This window comes from Glycine soja, chromosome 4, assembly GCF_004193775.1.
Source record: "Glycine soja cultivar W05 chromosome 4, ASM419377v2, whole genome shotgun sequence".
Classification (NCBI taxonomy): Eukaryota; Viridiplantae; Streptophyta; class Magnoliopsida; order Fabales; family Fabaceae; genus Glycine; species Glycine soja.
Window position 1 is genome coordinate 30,463,287 of NC_041005.1, and position 19,888 is coordinate 30,483,174.

Sequence of the window (19,888 nt, forward strand, 5' to 3'; positions counted from 1 at the left end):
TATGTTTGAGGGAGGATGGTGCGCAGTTGCCAAGAGAGTCGGGTCTGCTTCGGCAGCCGAACTGACAGCGGCAGCGGTGGCCGCGTTTTTCTCTATGAGCTGCTTCATACTCAACATGGCCTCCATCATGGAGGCCATTTGTTCTTTCAGAGCCGACATGTCGGCTTTCATCTGTTCCTACGTCTCCTCTTGATCACCCATCGTTCTAGATTTGGATCTGGTGCGATAGGGATACCTTGCGGCGCGTTTAGTTATGGTGTTTTTCCCTAAAAAAACCAAACGTGAGGAGGGGGTAAAGAAAGAAAATGCATGCTAGAGATGAAATGTAGGAGTGATTTGATTTGCACAAGTTTTTTTTTTTGGAGTAGAAACATGGGACCAACTCATTTTATTTCAAAAAGGAAGTCATATCTAGTCAAGGTCTGAGAGACCATACAAGTTTCCTAACGATCTCTAATTATGTGGGCCATTAAGTCTATCATATGCTGACAATAGCCGAGAAGCCCATGAATCTCTTCGGGGGCGGAGTAGGTGTCTGCCATCGCCTTGGCCTTGGCTAACAAGCGGGGAAGTTCTTGACTCCCGTTCAAGGTAAGAGCAAACCGATCCATCCACATGGTTGCCTCTTGGTGTAAAGAGTCGATCACCCTTCCTCTAGCCTCCTTTTCCGCGTATACTTGAGCATACTCGTCCGCGATTCTATGCTCGTGGGCCGTGGCTAGACCTAACTCTTCTTGGTACTTGGCGATGATAGCTAGCATGTTGGTCTCCGTCTCGCATAAACGCTGAGACAAGCTTCTTTTGGACCTTGAACAAGCAATTAACTCCTCTTTCAGAACCATGCTATGTGCTCGCGACTGGTCCCTTTCTTCCCTTCGCAACTTGAGTTCACTATTGCTACCCCATAGAGCTCCGCAAAATTTATTCCGGCCATACTCTTCCTTGCGAGCCCTCTTGGTTTCTTGTTCAAGGGCTCTTGCGGTAATCGCATTCTCTTCCCGTAACCCGGCACACTCTTTTCGAACGTGTGTAGCGGCCAACTTGAACTTCTCTTTGGCAAGTTTCGCCTTTCCTAACTCGCTTTTGAGAGCTTGGACTTCTTCGTCCTCTTCCGGTGCTTCAAAACTCTCTTCGCTGACGACTTTTAACTTGGCGAGCCAATCTAAACTTCGTATATGAACTTTCAGCCATTCGTGGTACCCACCAATGATGCCATTACGAATGCCTCTAAGTTCTTGGTCTTTCCTTAACGGGGTTTCCCATGCCTTATGGATTCTTTGTATAGACTTGGAATTTTGTGCGCCGAAATCCCTCACAAGGAAAGGAGACATGCTTTCTTCCGTCGGTGCTCCCCTCATGGGGTACCCTAGTTGTCTTATAGCGAGCGCGGGATTGTAGTTAATACAACCCCTCGTCCCTACCAGCGGAATGTTTGGGTATCCTCCACATGAGAAAAGGACTCCTTCTTTTCCTTCCTTCCATCGGGGGAACCAACTGATTGTTCTACCTCCTATCCCGGCCAAAAGCTGGTCCCAATCTATTCTCCTCTTTTCAGTACACGAGCGATGGCTCAGGAGCGGACATGGATGTCTTGTGTCTTGTTGGAACAAGTGCGAAACCAACCAAACACAGAGGGCGGGCAAGCAACAGATGATCCGTGCACTACTCTTTTCGCACCTTCGGTTAAATGTGTCAAATAGATCTGCCAAGACAGCTACCACCGGACTTTCCTTGCTATGGTGGTAGGCAAGGAAAGCGTCGATTGCTGCTAGGTCCACCAAACCATCCACGTTTGGAAAGAGGACGACCCCAAAAATTAGCAAACCTAACACATCCATAAACGGGACCCAATCTCCTTGATTGGCCATACCCCTCGCCTTGTCTTCTAGGTACCTCCGTGGTAGGCCCGCTATGCCGTTCCGAGTCTGTTTTATGCTGTCCAAACCTCTTGCTGAATCCTTGACCACAGTTGCAATTCTGCTCAAAGAGGGGAGACACCCGGATGAAAGATATGGTTTTCTTCCCCCGAGAGGACATCCTAGAATTTCCTCAAATTCTTCAATGGTTGGTACTAATTGGAAGTCTCCGAATGTGAAGCATCTCAAAGGCTGGTCGTAGTATTGGGTGAGTGATGCAATGCCTTCTATGGATACCTCTGCTAAGGTCAACTCTAAGATCTTTCCGTAAGTCTTGCGGAAAGCTTGCATTTGGAGAGGTTCCATCAACCGCCCTAATTCCTGGATGCTGGTAGTATCTAGGCTTTTAACCTTGACTTGGTAAAACCTCTTGCCGGTTTGATTTGTCCCCATGCTTACTAAAGTGAGACAAAAAGCTGGTGCAAATCAAAACTCCGATATCTCATGGGTGGAATGGATGAATGCATGAAGGAATGCATATAACACAGATGCAATCTAGGAATGCGGGGGTCCGGGGAATTTGTCCCCTTCCTAGATACGACGTCTAGGGGTAGCAAAATGCCCCAACGTACGTTTTTTTTTTTTTTTTTTAAGAAGGCGACACGGACCCTCCGTTGGTTTGTTTACAGAAGGGATCAAGACAGAACCCATATGCGATGCCTATGCAAAAGACACAATGCGGGAATGTACACAGTATGACAATATTTACTGAACATAAGCAAAAGGGTATATGATACTTATGCATGGCAGTGTGAAAAATGGCACGCAGCGTGTCTGCTCGTGCCCCTATTTAAGGGACCTATAAGGGAGAGAACTAACTAGGCATTTAGTGATAACCCCCAAGGTAGTCATATCTCTTTTGATGGTTTCTAGAGGTATTATCCTCTTTGAAGAACATATTGTAGCAGTAGGGACTACTAGCAACAATAAGTTTTCAAAGAGAAAAGCTCTAGATGAGGGTTCACTGTAATCAAGCAAGTCGGAGACCTAGCATGATCACAGATTCACCTCTACTCCTTATGTTCCCACGAACCCGGGTATAGGGCCCGTTTTCACTCACAGTGTGTGCAAATAGTGTTGGTGTTTTGTGTGCGTCAAATGAATAAATATTTACCTCATGCATACATTTAAAACGCACTAAAAGCAACAAAAGAATTTATATACACAAGAACATAATGAAGGGAAACCAACAAAGGGGTAAGTCATGGTAAAACATTGCACAAGATTAAATGGCCTAACTCTCTAAAAACAGTCCCTAGTGGAGTCGCCAACTGTCGCAACCTACCCTTCGGCGGGAGGGCGACGCGAGACTCGCGGGATGCGTGTTCCATGAAAGGAATACGCGCAGAGTCGCCACCAACGTTTATTTGAGGAAAACGTCGGAAAAACCGGAAAAGACGCGATCTACGAACTTTTAAGTGAAAGGTTCGGGAGTTGTATTTACGCACGGGGAAGGTATTAGCACCCCACACGTCCGTCCCAAGGGACGACAGCCTTTAATCGAATGTGCAAACATGACCTTGATTTTTTATGTTCCCTTTTAAGTCCTTATATCCTTTATACCCTTTTTATATTTTTCTCTTTTTGTGGTCGACAAGGGTGTTTCCCTTTGCTCCTACGTATTCCTCAATTGCGATGAGGAAATCAGACCTACGTAGTTCTTTCTTATCAAGTGATTCTTTTTTACTTAAGAGGTGATCATTTTAAGGCGTTGGACCTTGAAAATGATCCATTTTACTTAGTGAGAAATTGAAATGACAAACTTCAAAAACCTATTTTTGTGGACGAGCTTGACTAGGCGAGTTGATTTTAGCCTTAGTTTCACCTTAGTTATTAGTCAATTCAATTAAGAATGAGAAATCCCAAAGAAAAAATGTCCGATTGATTTTCCGCTTTATTTTGCTAAAAGATGTTTTTTGATTATTATATTATTTTTTACCTCTTTTTTGATTTCCAACGTGGCTACGGCACGACCGAACGGTCGGAATTTATTTTAACCGAAGTTAACGGATAATACAATTCAAACGTTCGGTGGAAATTGATTTTATTTTTAAGTTAAGCAAGAAATGACTTAAGTAAAATGGCTTAAGCACGTCAACGGGGGGTATAAAAAGTAAACAAAACAAGAATAAAAATGCACGAAACACAATGTGGACCACTACGGGTACATAGAATGAATCGAAAAGCTTGGTTCGAGGTACTTACCCGTTGAAGATCGAAGAACGATGAAGAACGTCGAAGAACGGTTGAAACCTTTGCGAAATTCCTCACGGAAAACGTTACGGAAACGTTTCGGAAGCGCCTCGGCTTAGATTTTCTTCACGGAAACAATTTTTCCAAGCAAATTCAAAAGAGAGAGAAGTGCCAAAGGGGCTGAACCCTTTTCTTCTTCACTTCCTCCCCTATTTATAGCAAAATAGGGGAGGTGGTTGCCGCCCAGCTCGCCCAGGCGAGCCAGGTTGCTTCCTCCAGAAGCAACAGCCTTCTGGAGGAATATTCTGGAGGGCCCATGTGGGCCTGGGTGCTATTTGCACCCCCATTTTTACTAAGTACACCCCCTCTGTTTTTTTTTTGGTGATTCCTTTTCGTAAAGTTATGGAAACTTACGAATTTCGTAACGATACTTGTTTTCTTTCCGTAATGTTACGGAACCTTGCGGATTACATAATCATCCCCTTTTTGACTTACGGAATGTTACGGAACCTCACTTAATTATGCAACGATGCTTCCATTTGATTTCCGGTGTGTCACGGAAACTTACGGATTGTGCATCAATATTTTTTTGGTTTTCCAGCATGTCCTGGAATTTCACAAATTGCCTAATGATGGGTGCCAAGCACCTCGCAAGGACCAAAGAAAGGTCGCATGTCATCAAGCAAAGGTCCCCGGACGAAATTAGGGTATGACACTATGGCTTAGTTATAGTAGATGATTACTCAAGATTCACATGGACTTTGTTTTTGAAAACCAAAAATGAAGCTTTTGATGCTTTTCGAAAACTTGCCAAGGTGATTCAAAATGAAAAAGGTCTCAACATCGTTTCACTTAGAAGTGATCATGGAGGTGAATTTCAAAATGAGTCTTTTGAAAACCTTTGTAAAGAAAATGGAATTCATCGTAATTTTTCTGCCCCAAGAACACCTCAACAAAATGGTGTTGTGGAAAGGAAAAGTAGATCCCTTGAAGAAGTTGTAAGAACCCTTCTAAATGAAACAAACTTACCTAAGTACTTTTGGGCTGACATTGTACATACTATTTGCTACACCTTGAATAGAGAACTTATTAGACCTATTTTAAAGAAAACTTCTTATGAATTGTATAAAGGAAGAAAACCAAATATATCTCACCTGAGAGTTTTTGGTTGCAAATGTTTTGTTTTAAACAATGGTAAAGACTCTCTTGGAAAATTTGATGCAAAGGACGATGAGGCTATTTTTCTTGGTTATTCATTGCATAGAAAAGCATATAGAGTATTCAATAGGAGAACTCTAAGTGTTGAAGAATCTATTCATGTAGTATATGATGAAACTAACTATATTGTTCAAGATAACTCTTTAGAAGAAGAAGATGCAGGTTTTTAGGAAAAGGATTATGCTCTTGAAGATGACATCAGGTTTGAAGAACTTGAACAAAGCAAAGAGATCTCAACTACAACACCTAAAGAATTTACTAGAGAGTTGAGTACTCAGGAAGACCTTTCCTTGGATAACATAATTGGAGAAATCTCAAAGGGTGTTTCTACTCGTTCTAGACTCAGGGTTTTGTGTAACAACATAGATTTTGTTTCTTAGGTTGAACCAAGAAACATTGATGAAGCTTTGTGTGATGAACACAGGTTGATGGCAATGCATGAAGAGCTAAATCAGTTTAAGAGAAATGAAGTGTGGGACTTAGTTCCTAAACCAAACTCTCAAGTCAATCAGAACCAAGTGGGTATTTCAAAATAAAGTTGATGAATCTGGCATCATAGTAAGAAATAAAGCTAGATTGGTTGCAAAAGGTTACAACCAAGAAGAAGGAATCAACTATGATGAAACCTATACTCCGGTTGCAAGGTTAGAAGCCATAAGAATGCTGCTTGCATTTGCATGTATCATGGATTTTAGACTTTTTCAAATGGATGTGAAGAGTGCCTTCCTCAATGGTCTTATTGAAGAAGATGTTTATGTAGATCAACCATAAGGTTTCATGGCTATGAACATCCTAACCATGTCTATAGACTGAAAAAGGCTCTGTATGGTTTGAAACAAGCACTAAGGTCATGGTATGATAGATTGAGCAGTTTTCTAATTGAGCAATCTTTCACTAGAGGCCAAGTTGACAAAACATTGTTTATTAAGAAAGTAAATAATGAGTTGTTAATTGTTTAAATGTATGTTGATGATATTATATTTGGTGCTACTAATTAAATTTTGTGTAAGGAATTTTCCAGTTGTATGTAGAAAGAATTTAAGATGTCTATGATGGGAGAGTTGAACTTCTTTCTTGGACTCCAAGTCATGTAGATGAAACATGGAACCTTCCTAAGTCAAACCAAGTACTGTACAAAACTAATTAAGAAATTCAGTATGGAAAAATGCAAAGGAGCATCTACTCCAATGGCAACTTCAACCCACCTTGACTTAGATGAGAAATTTAAATAAATGGATGAGTCAAGATATAGAGGTATGATTGGATCACTTCTATGCTTAACTGCAAGTAGACCAGATATCATGCTTAGTGTTTGCCTGTGTGCAAGGTATCAGGCTAATCCTAAGGAATCTCACTTAACAGCTGTCAAAAGGATCATTAAGTACCTTAAGGGCACAACCAATGTAGGTTTGTGGTATCCCAAAGGGACCTCCTTAAATATAACATGCTTTTTAGATTCTGATTTTGTAGGTTGCAAATTAGATAGAAAAAACACAAGTGAGACATGTCACCTATTAGGAAGCTCTCTAGTATCTTGGAATTGCAAGAAACAAGCTTGTGTATCACTTTCCACTACAGAAGGCAAGTATATTGTAGCAGGAAGTTGTTGTGCTCAAAGTCTTTGGACGAAGCAACAACTTGAAGACTTTGGAGTAGACCTTGATCACATTCCTCTAACATGTGACAACACAAGTGCGATCAATCTAACTAAAAATCCGGCATGCATTCTTGGACTAAGCATAGAAATAAGGCATCATTTTCATAGAGATCATGTTTTAAAAGGTGATTGTTGAATTGAGTTCATAGATAGTGAGCATCAACTAGCATACATATTCACTAAACTACTTTCTAGAGATAGGTTCTTCTTCAATAGAAATGAACTAGGCATCTTAGGTGCTTCTAGAATAGAATGACATTTTGTTTAGTGTATATTATCTATTGCATATTGCAATCCATATCTATTGATTTCTCTGGATAAGTCTTAGTTTGTTGATGTGTGTGTTTACTCATTTATTTCTTAGAAAATTACATGCTTTTCTTGATGATTTTGTGATTTTTCTTTGTTTTAATTGATTACTTCATGTTATGTGTGTGATTAGTTTTTCAAAACTTTATGTTTAAATCGATTACGCCATGATTTAATCGATTACCATTGCTTGGTATGTGTTATCAATTTTGAAAATGTTCTATTTTAATCAGTTACCCCATGTTTTAATCGATTACCGTTTTTGGGTTTGTGGTGTTTTTTTTTTAAACCTGTCTGTTTTAATCAATTACCGCGTCTATTTAATTGACTACATGCCTATAAGTATGAGTTTTGTGTGGATTTTGTTTTCTTTTAATCGGTTACTGTTGGATTTCCCCTACGGTTACTTTTTGGTCCACTTTTTCTTTATACAAATATGTTCAAGGGAAATCCGGTTTGTCAGAAAGTGCACCAGATCGTCAAGTATTTAAAACTAAAACGGATGAATCCAAGTATCGAACTCAGGGAACTAGTCTTAGACAGGGTTAAATTCAGAAATAAGGCATTGTTGAAAGAAACATTAATATCTGATGATTTAGAACATGATTAATCTAAGTCTAGGCTAAAAACAGTAAAAATGCAAGTAAGTAAGATTGACAACAATAGGTATAAATGTTGGGTCTTTCTAACAGACCAGCTGATGTATATAAAGATGTTGCTCTAATCAATCATGCTTTTGTGTCCTATGTTGTAGCCTAAATTACTAAACCTCGATCCCTAGTTAGACCGAATCAATCCAAGCTTCGTCCCTAGATCCCTCTTGTTGGACTAGGCTCAAGTTAGACAACCCTCCTAGGTTTAGACTAACAAAAACTAAGCTTCATCCTCAGATCCCTCTTGTTGGACTAGACTTAGCTTAAATAGCTTACGAAAGTTTAGACTAATTTAGCCTAAGCTTTGTCCTCAGATCATACAACAATGAACACGCAAAATGAATCTGAAGGACTTTCTAGGCTTGTAATGGGGTTAGGCTTCCAACAAATCGTGGTTTTTCTAGGATTCAAAAGCTTAGGTTCTAGGAGAGCATTCATCCATAGATAAACCTTTACTTTTTCATTCATTCACATCCCATACTTGCATATCCTGTTCCTGTGGTTGATCTTCATTAAGATCCAATGCTGGAGCTACTGATGAATCCTGGATAGGTTGTTCTGGCTCCGTGACTGGTGTAGATGGCTGGGTCTCTTCAGGAACAGGTGCAGGAGATGGCTTAGGTATCTGATATGTGGAAGTCCCCTCCCCCTGAGCCATGTGTGCATCTACATCAAAATAAAAGGGCTCAGGAGGGGTGAGCTCATCCTCCCCCTCTACTGCTGCTGCTGCTGCTGCTGGCTCTTCAGGAGCAGGCTTCTGGGCTGTGGAGGCCCCACTCCCTCCAGAAGGAGAAGGATGGGCTCCTAGCCAGGCCACCTACAAGTCAAACTCATCCATGCTCATTATGCTCTGCATGATGATGGATTGCCCCCTGTGTAGGCTCTAGAGCATGGAATGAAGCATCTGAGGTTTAAATGAAAAATCTGAGGGTCCTGCATATAAAAGAGCTGGAAGAACAGATGTAGATGCAGATGGGGCAGATGCAATTGGTGCTGGAGCTGAGGAAGGAGGAATCTCAGAAGATGGGGGAGCCTTACACCTCTTCCCCTTGGCCTTGTGCGGCCCTCAGAAGGTAACTGAGACATCATCTAGGTTCTAGCAGTTTTTCTTTACATAAGCCACATTAATAGCTGGATCGAGGCTCTCCAATGTCAATGAATCAAAAATGACTCCCCTGGCCTTGCATAAATCAGTGATTAAGGCAGGAAACCCAAGCCTAGAAGAGTCATGTTGGGCGATCAGAGAAATTTGAGCTGAAATAATATAACCCAGGTTTATATCCATCTTCTGAATGATTCTATAAATCAACCTGTCCCTGTCTAATGTGATATCCGAGGTGTGAGAGGTACGGACCAGGTTAGAAAAGGAAAAAACACTCCATGTCTGAGCGAGTGTGGTCAGATTCTTCTGTAAGATCTTTAATCGCAGTCCATCAACGTTAAGCTTGAATCCCCTCCCTGGGATATAGAGCTTAGCAGCCAACTCCTGAGGATCAGACCTCAGGAGTGCAAATCTGGAATAAGTACACAAGTTCTCCCCCTCTTCCAGCACTACAGGGGTATTTAGAAATGTATTAAGAGTATCTTCATCGAATTTCACTAAGTGACCTCTCACCCTCACCTGCTTAGGTGATTTATCCTCGGGGTCATAGAGGTTCGCATAAAATTCCTTCACAATAGCAATGTCTATGCTACTGTCAGCAAAATCGGTCAACTTCTCGTCCCAATGTCTTCTCTCGAGTTCCTCCTTGAACTCCTCAAACTCGGTGTAATAAACCACCACATTCCTCTCCGGTAGCAGCTTCCGAGGCATCGCAATGTCTGTATACCTCTCCCAAGCCTCTTAGGATGTGAACCTGCATCTATCAAATTTGGCCTGGGTAGGTGTCGCAACCTACCCTTCGGTGGGAGGGCGACACGGGGGTCACAGGTGCGTCTTCCATGGGAGGAAAATGCCCGGAGTCACCACCAAAGTTTATTCAAGGAAAACGCCGAACAAACCGGAACATGTAGTCTACGAACTTTAATCGTGAAAGGTTTGGGAGTTGTTTTTACGCACGGGGAAGGTATTAGCACCCCACGCGTCTGTCACAAGGGACGGCAACCTTCAATCAAGTGTGCAAATATGACTTCAAAACTACGTATTTTCCCCTTTTTCTGTTTTCATGTATTTTCCCTTTTTTATGTTTATGTTTTTTCTTGCCTTTTTATGTTTTTTTACATTTTGTGGTCAACAAGGGTGTTTCTCTCGCTACTACGTATCCTCAATTGCGATGAGGAAATCAGACCTATGTAGTTCTTTCAGTAAGAACTGAACGTTGGTTAAGTTGTTTTGATCTTTGTCCACAAGATCGATTTTAACCGAACAAAAGTCGTTTTAAACGATCTTTTGATTCTTTTGAAAGGAGAGAAACATTAAGGCATTCGACCATTAACGATGTCTTGGTTGTGAAAGAAGAGAAACGTTAAGGCATTGGACTATTAACAATCTCTTGTTTTTTTTTAAAGGGGTGGTCGACAAAAGTGGGGCTTTTACTCCTACGTATCCTCAATTTGTGGTGAGGAACTCAGACCTACATAGTTCTTGCAAAAGCGATAAAGTTATGTGTTGATTTTATGCCTTGAATGGTCCATTTTAACCAATAAAAGCAAAGAGGACTGTTTTAAGGCGTTGGACCTTAAAACGGTTTTGAGTGACTTTTGCGGACAAAGCTTGGTTTGTGAGTTGATTTTAGCCTTAGTTTCACTTTGATTATTAGTCAATTCATTCAAGGAAACTTTCAAAGAAAAACGTCCGATTGATTTTTTTGATTATTTTATTATTATTTTTTCTAGATATTTTGATTATATTATTATTATTTTTGAAGATATTTTGATTATTTTATTATTATTATTTTAAGATATTTTGATTATTTTATTATTATTTTGCTTTTTTATTTAATTGAAGTTACAACCTGAACTATCGGTTGGATTTTCTTTTAATAACGATTAAACGAGATTACAACACAAATGATCGGTTGAAATTCATTTTATCAATTATTAGGTGAGATAACGGCTTAAATAAATGGTAAAAATCTTGTTAAAAGCGGAAGAAAAGAAAATCAAAAGTGAACGAGATGAAGATGAAAGCAAACAAAACAAGAAATGAATTGAAAGTTTCGGATTCGAACACTTACCGGTTGAAGACCAAAGAACGAATGAAGAACGGACAAAGAACGGTAAAGAACGGCGGAAAATCTTCACGGATTTGCTCACGGAAACGTCTCGGAAGCGTTACGGAAGCACCTCGGCTTGGATTTTCTTCACGGAAACATGTTTTTTTCACCCAAAACAGCTGAAATGCATAGCATAGGGGTTTGGGATCCTCGAAACTCAGCCTCCTCCCCCTATTTATAGGAGAAATGGGGAGGTGCTTGCCACCCAGAGCCTTTTTGAGGAAAATTTCTGAGCGCACACCAATTACTAAGTTCACCCCCTTTTTCGTACTTTATGGAAAAGTTATGGAACCCTTATAGGAGCGTTTCAGACTTGATTTTCCTCTTTTTTTCTATTCCCTTTCACCAATATTAAGTGAAATATGCTAACCTAAGGTTTTTGAAAATTTTATGGAAGCCCCGGATGCCATTTTTTAACAAAATGGAGGTGGTTGCCACCCAGAGGCTTTTTGAGGAAGTTTCCTGAATGCACCCCATAATTGATAAGTTTACCCCCCTTCTAGAATGTTCTGGATGAAGTTTCCTGAGTGCACCCCCATGTTTGATAAGTTCACCCCCCGCTTTTGTGTTTTTGGCTGTTTTCTTTTCGAAACGTCCCAGAACTTTACAGATTCCAGGACAATGGGTATTAAACATTTTGAAGTGGCCAAACGAAGGTCGCATGTTGACAAACAATGGTCCTCGGACGAAATTAGGGTATGACAGTTGCCCCTCTTTACTTATCTTTTATCGGAGATTAAAAGGAAGTGAAGATAAGACACTAATTTCGTTCGAGTTGAATCTTTACCCGACCGGCCACTACCGCAAATCCAAGCAATAAAACCCATGAAGGCATGAAGACATTGAAATTCCTTCTTTTCTCGCTTAATTCATTTTCATTTTCATTTTCACTCTTTTTTTATTTTTTTAAAAGCATACAAACAAAGGACGTCGAGTTCTGCGAAGCACAGGGGAAAAAGATATTGAAGTTTTTGAGGTGAAGACATTGCCGTCTTCGAAATGAAAATGAAGACATTGTCGCCTTTTGAAGGCATGCAATGACTGAAGACATTGTCGTCTTTGAAATGTAGATGAGGACATTGTCGCCTTTGAAGGCATGCAATGACTGAAGACATTGTCGTCTTCGAAATGTAAATAAGGGTCATTGTCGCCTTTTGAAGGCATGCAATGACTGAAGACATTTTTGTCTTCAAAATGTGTGCGGATTACCGTATAGGGTGTCTCCGCATGCTACCTGACTTCTCACAGGTCAGGGTAGCATAAATGTGTGTACGGATAACCCTTGGGTGTCTCCGCCTGCCACCTGACGCATGGGTAAGGATTAACAGATGTTGTGTTTGTACGGATAACCACTCGGGGTATTTCCACCTGCCACCTGATGCATGGGTCAGGATCAGCAGATGTTGTCTTTGTACGGATAATCACTTGGGTATATCTGCCTACCACCTGACGCATGGGTCAGGATCAGCAGATGTTATCTTTGTACGGATAATCACTTGGGTATATCCGCCTGTCACCTGACGCATAGGTCAGTATCAACAGATGTTGTCTTTGTACGGATAATCACTTGGGTATATTCGCCTGCCACCTGACGCATGGGTCTGGATCAGCAGATGTTGTCTTTGTATGGATAATCACTTGGGTATATCCACCTACCACCTGACGCATGGGTCAAGATTAGCAGATGTTGTCTGTGAGACTAAAAAGTCTTGACCGGAAGATGCTGACATCTTCAGAAAGGGTGCAGATGACTTCATTTGGTCTCTGCTTGTCAATCAGACTTGAGGTCCCTGACTAGCAATAGTATGTGGGCAGATAACCATTGGGTGTCTCTGCATGCCACCGGACTCACATGTCACGACAGCAAAAGGTGAGGTGATAGACAAAAGCGGGGCTTTTTCTCCTATATATCCTCAATTTGTGATAAGGAACTCAGACCTATGTAGTTCTTGCAAGCAGTGTGAGACTAAAATAGTCTCGGTGTTCTTTCACTAAAATGCGAACATGCTTTAGTAAAGAAACAAAACCTACAACTGATCAGAGCAACATATAATTTTTGGAGAAAAACAATGTGTCTATTGGGGAAGGATAGTATGTTGATAAAAAATTTATTGTAACCACAAATGAGATTTTGGATGTTAGCATTTCGTTTCTAAATGACCATTTAGAGGAAACATCGGGTCCAACTGAAAATAAAAGAAAATCACTTAGAGTGCAAACCTCACACAGGCAAGTGTTTCACCCAAATTCCGAACCATAGATATGTCATGACTTGATTTTGCAGATCATCTCCTATCAAATCAAAGATTACATGCGTGATCATGGATCAATAGGACTTCTTTGGGGAATAGTGTTTTTTTGGTGGGAAATTTTGCTCTGAGTGTTTGGGCCTTTTTCTTTTCTATTTTTGTTTAGTGCGGGGCGAAAAAGTCATTGGCACACAAGATTTTTGGTTGGTAATCAAAGAGAGAGAACCACTTCAAGTTGTGGTTTCCTTTCTTTTCTTGTTTTCTTATGACAATTCTGTATTGTTCAAATATTGTCTGGTCTGAAGACCTTTCTGTATATTTTCTTTTGTTCTCTTTCGATCTTTGATCAGGAATCTTTCCCTTTTTTTTCCTTTATTTTCTTCCAATCTTTGATTGGGAATTTTCTTCTTTTGCTTTCTTCCGATCTTTGATTGGGAATTTTTTTTTCTTTTGTTTTCTTCCGATCTTTGATCGAGAACTTCTTTTTCTTCTTTTTTTTTTGTTTTCTTCCGAGGGCGAGGATGGACATTCTCATCCTGAGTCAAGGTTTATGGTGAGTTGGGATTTTGGCTCAAGGCTTGTAGAACAGCTGGACATGATATATGTCAGGGCGTTGGTTTGGCCAGCAGTTCAGGGATAAAGGAATGTCCCACATTATTTCCATGACACGTATGCAACAATGATGATTCAGAAATTTTATGCAAAACTGGTCATGCATGCACCTATGTGGACACTCAAGCATTAAGTTTTGTGGTCATGCGACACTAGGGCTCAGGATTCATTTTTCCTATTTAAGTCAACCCAATGTTTCCAAAGCATGCTCTTTTATCAATTCATGCATTCATTCGAGTCCATTTTGGGTGTTCGGGAAAATTTTCACAGCATTCACCCTTCAGGTGTATACACATTTTTTCAACAAAACCCTTTTGTGTTTTGATCGGTGAATCTTTTTCAAAGAAAGAGCTGGAGTTTATTTCTTTTCAAAAGCGTCTTGTCTTTTTAGTCGAGAAAATATTTTTTTTGTTGTTTTTTTTTGTGTGGTTTTTTGTTTCGGCCATTTTTCAAAAGATTAAAAACAACTCGTAATCTGGGCACAGTTGATACCCGAGATTACATTTTATTGAAAAAAGGCGTGTGAACGAAAGTACACCAGACTTACACACATTTTTGCATTTCAGACAAATCATCATAAATTAAGTACGACCATATGCCCAAAGCGATCAATTACTCGCAATGCGACAGACAACTGCATATTCAGTTTAATCACAATTGACATAATAATTGGAAGTAGATAATGTCAGATCACAAGGGAAATAATAAAATAACTGAAATTAATAATGAAGGATAAATCACAAGTTTGGCGATTCCGGTCATATGGCTCCGCCTCCTCCAAGGAAATTCGGAAATTCATCATCCCTCAGCTGCCCCTGTCTCTGTAACACCCTAAAATACTATTAGTAATTATATTTGATGTTTGATTATATTTGTTGTGTTATTTTATCCGTGTTTTATTTTCAAGGAGGTGAGTTTAGTTATTAGAAGGATATTGGTAGTTAAAGCATTAACTTCTCAAAGAAGCCTCTCAAGAAAGCTTCTCAAAGAAGCCTCTCAAGAAAGCTTCTCAAAGAAGCCTCACGAGGAAGCTTCTCGAGGAAGCCTCTTAATGAAGCTTCTCAAGGAAGCTGTCTCGTTCAAAGTGCCCTCCTACTTTTGTTAACCATTGGATCTTCTCGAAATTTGGTTTGCAGATTCACAGGACCGATGTCCACGATCTGACTGTTGCGATCTTTGATTTGATGTCTGGCGTGTGAGACAATCTTCCTTTCCCGAGAGAAGAAGCAATGGAGTGTTTCGGCCTTTGTGATTTGTGTAGCCTTGGAAAAAAACACCATTTTCTTTCTCCTTCTTTCTTCCAACACCATTTCCAACGTCCCAAGCTTCTTCTCCATCACCCACAACAACCAGTAGCCACCACGAACCGCCGTAGTTCTCCATTGAAACCCAACACCAAGAGGAACCCTTCAATCAGAGCGAAATCTTCCAAGCTTGCCTCGCAGTTTCGATTGAGAACGAAGCCCAATCTGACCTTCACGGTTTTCTTCGTCGGCAAGCGTGAACGAGAAGGAGACCTCTAAGTGACGCAAAGAGGAACCTACGGGGAGCTCACGATAGGTGAGGGGAGTTTATTATAAGATATACCGTTTTGACACCATAGTTAGGTCAGAGAACCTAGCTATGAGAATATCTGCCTGTCCCTGTTGCATGCTGATTTTCTCTCAAGAAAATGATGTTTTTAACTAATGGGATGTGATATCAATGTGCATGCTGGTTTTCAAGAAAACAATGTTTTTAACTAATGGGATGTGATATAATTGTTATTGATGTGCATGCTGTTTTTTTTAAAGAAAAATTATGTTTTTGACGAATGGGATGCGATATATCTATTGTTGATGAATAAAATTAGTCTCTATTTGAATTGTGTTGTTTGAAGACCAGGGGAGTGTGAATCTCAGGCATGAAAAATATATGTATATGCAGAATGCGACTTACTGTTAATGTTGTTATTGATGACTTTAATTGATATGTGGTGATATGATATTTGGGATGATATTGATATGAGGTGACACTGTTAATGGTGGACACGTCAATATGAATTGATGATATTATGGATAATTATGTTAATTATGAAATGAGGTCGTGGTTGTTGATAATGTAGTAGAGATGAGATGATGTTTATGTTGAGAATGATATGGAAATGGAATGTTGATGATGTCGAAAATGCATGGACATGTGCATGTTGTGTATGTTCATGGGGGGGTGCATTGACCTTTTCGGATGTCCCTTGTGTGGGAAACTAGAGTGGTTAAAGAATTTAAGCATTTATGAGGGGATGCTTAGGTGCTTTAATTCATCCATGGTCATTGTACTTGATGGTGCCCATGTTTCATACCTCATATGACACGGGAAATAGTATAAACTTTGCCAGTAAGTACTTATAGTTCCTTATGCGGAGGAATACTTGTACTAGGGGGTGTGTCACTCGGTTTGGAACTCCTTTGAGACTCAGTCTGATCACCATGGGGGGGGGAGTTGCCTGTGCACGACAGGGTGGCCTTGACACTTACTGCATAGTTTTCCTAAGTGAGAGTGTCGTGTGGACACACTTAGGCTATTTCCTTGGTATTGGCTGATGGTACGTACCACATTGCATCTGAGAGTTGAGGTTAGGCGCATGCATCATTCTATGCAGCATTGATTGAATCCATGGATGGATGATGAGTAATTGTTGAATGTGGATGTTGAATAACGAATGTTGTGTAAGCTCATAATGTTTGCCTATGTTTCTTGCTAATTGTGGTTATTTGGATTTGATATTGGTTCTTTTTATAATGAACTCACCTTTGCAATTTTGTATCATGTGGTTGATACTTGTGATGATCGCGAACCTTGTTCGTGGGAGCAGAATGAATGCAGCAGGGTGCAGGGAGTAAGATTCTGGTGAGGAGCCGCCGAGCCGACATGATGACATTGGCATTATTTTGGGAGAGAGAGTTGTGTTTTGTAATCAACTCCTCCATAGTTGGTTTTCAAGTTTTATTTTGTTGAGTTAAAGATGTAAATCATAGATTTTAATTATATGTATGAACACATTTAATTTCCATTATGTGCATGACGTGTACCGAGTTACTATTCCTAGATAATTATATATTCACTTAAGTAATGGCGTGTTGTTGGGTGAATGTATGTCAAAGAAAAAAAATTTACTTTATTTTCATAAGCAAATTAAGGAAGTTTTCTTTTAAAAATTGACATTATCGCATATTAGAGTGGTGATATTGTAGCGACGAGGTGGGTCGTTACATTTAGTGGTATCAGAGCAGGTCAAACCTTTCGGCCATTGAGTTGTGAGTCTACTATGTTTTTCTATGCATTCTCTGGTTGCTTTGTTGAATGCTTGATGTTTGTTGTTTGCTATTAGAACTTAATCACTTGTTGTGTTTCCATGAGTTATAGAGATTTGATTGTTGTAGTCATATCAGATTTGTTTTTCTGATGTCTTCTATACCATGAGTTTCAGTGCCGTGTCACGGGTTATCAGACTGGCCATCTGCATAATTTGTGAAGGGCAATGGGATAACATGGAAAGTGATCAGAAAATACAAATGATGGAAAGCGAGTGTTAATGTCTCGAGGCATCAACTCTCAAGAGTAATCAAGTAGGAACTTGTGATGGTTGTGATTTTTGTGTGGTTCTTTTGTTGTGTGTATTCCTTCCATGTCTAACTCCCTGGTGTGTATAGGGAGTGATGGCTGGACAAAATGATCGTACGATAGCGGATGCTCTTCAAGCCTTAGCTCAGGCTATAGGGAATCCAAACAGGGGAGAAGCTGGTGGAGTTGTTGAGTACCAGGGGTTGGATCGCTTCCAACGAAACAATCCTCCTTCTTTCAGTGGGGGATACAACCCTGATGGTACTCGGAACTGGATAAGGGAAATTGAGAAAATTTTTCGAGTTATGGCATGTCCGGAGGGGCAAAAGGTTGCTTTTGGTACATATACTCTAGCAGAAGAAGCTGAGTATTGGTGGGAGAATACTCGCCAATGCCTAGAGGCTGAAGGTCAAAATGTGACCTGGGATGTCTTCAAGAGGGTATTTTTGGAGAAATACTTTCCTGAAGATGTTAGGAACAAGAAAGAGATGGAGTTCTTGGAGAAATACTTTACAATGATGGCATAAACTTGAAAATCCTAATGAATCATTAGAGACATATAGCATCAACCTTCAAATTGCCCCATGTATGGCATCTCTTGTGAATGTCAGAATTCACAAGTGATTCTCCTCAAATTTCAGCCAGCCCACATCAATTAGACCTTGCACCTTATGCTTCAAGGTCCTACAATGCTCAATGGAATGCCCCGGGGCCCCTCCATGATAAGCAAATTTGATCGAGGCCGTACCTGAATCAAATAAACATGAAAATGCAGTAACTAGGAAGTGATCCTAGGTCGTTTCCCAACGAGCAATGATGAACCAAATGTTCATAATATACTTGCAGTAATAGTAACGATTAGGGGGGGGGGGTTGTTTGTTTTGTGATTTAAAGAACATAACAAGTAAACTGGAATACGAAACTAATAATATTAAAAGCAGGTTGTTTCCTCTGATTCAGAAGCCATTCTCTTGTCCTGGGTTATGGAGAATTCGTCCCTAACAGTTAACCACTTAATCCAACCCTATTTCAATTTACTAAGCGAAAATCAACTTAGGGTTGTCAATACGTGATTAGGCAACACATACACCAGTTAGCCCTTCGTCCATTAAGCATGAACGCAAGTTAGGCTCAGAGGCAATTAATTGAACACGAAGCGTGCACAAATTAATGTTAATGAATTTGGGTTAACTGGTGAAGGGAAAACTGTCAGGAAGCCACATTATAAACGAAACCTCAAAGAGAGTTGAGCTTCGTCCTCAAAAGGAAACAACACCAAAATATTTAGCCTTCCATAGATTCAAACATAAAACGTAAATGAAACTAAAAGCAGAAACGTAAACGAAGCAGAAACGTAAATGAAGGCAGAAGAAGAAACAAGAACGAAATTGTAATTAGAAGCAGAAAATGGAAAATTGCATTACGTGAACAGTAGCATTAGAACAGAAAAACATAAAAACCATAAACCCTATGCTCTAAATAATAGTCTCCCATAATAGCCTTGCACAAATCCCAAGGCTACTATTTAAAAAGAGTCACTCAAAGTCACTGGGCCCTGTTACAATATTTTGGCCCAAAACGAAATAAACACTGAACCACATAAAATAAAATTGCAATCTCCTAATTAGAAATTAACTAAGATAAGCACTGCTCTATTTGCCCTCTTCAAGTCCACAACCAAAATCCAGATTAAGCCCAATGTTTCATTAATTCCTGAAATTAGATTAAAAACATCAAATTAGCTAAATGAGCCCAAATAATAAAACTTCCTAATTAATCTGACAATTAAGACTAATCAGTAATTAAAATGGTGCAAAAAGGGTTTAAGAAATAGAAGAAAATGATGACACATCAAAACCCCCCATACTTAGCCTTTTTCACTCCTGGGCAAAATGAAACAAAGAGCAAAATCCACGGATATCAAAGAGAGACCAACAAAAACATTCACATATTTCTCAATGAACATCAAGGAATGAAAGTAATGGGTAACATCTAACATAAGGAGATCCAAAAAGTCAAGACATTCATGAAAATCATCCAAGCAACCCAATCATGGCAAAATAGTTAATCAGCTCAAGAATGAAAAATTATAAAGCCTCACAAGATATACACTCTATCTCTCAAGTGTCTAGGCTACTATTTACCCTCAAAACACCCATGAAAACAAACACCACATAAACTTGGCAAGATTCTAAAATTGACAATCAACCCATAAACACAAGCACATGAGGATCAAAAGGTCTTTTAAGGTTGTAATGGGGCCAAG

At 39.9% G+C, this 19,888-nt stretch overlaps 1 protein-coding gene across 1 annotated transcript; it reads left to right on the forward strand.

Moving 5' to 3' along the window:
• The first annotated feature begins 17,717 nt into the window (after positions 1-17,717).
• LOC114410722 lies at positions 17,718-18,149 on the forward strand. Its single transcript, XM_028374662.1, has one exon. The coding sequence runs from the start codon at positions 17,718-17,720 to the stop codon at positions 18,147-18,149; it is 432 nt and encodes a 143-aa protein (XP_028230463.1).
• Positions 18,150-19,888: the final 1,739 nt, after the last annotated feature.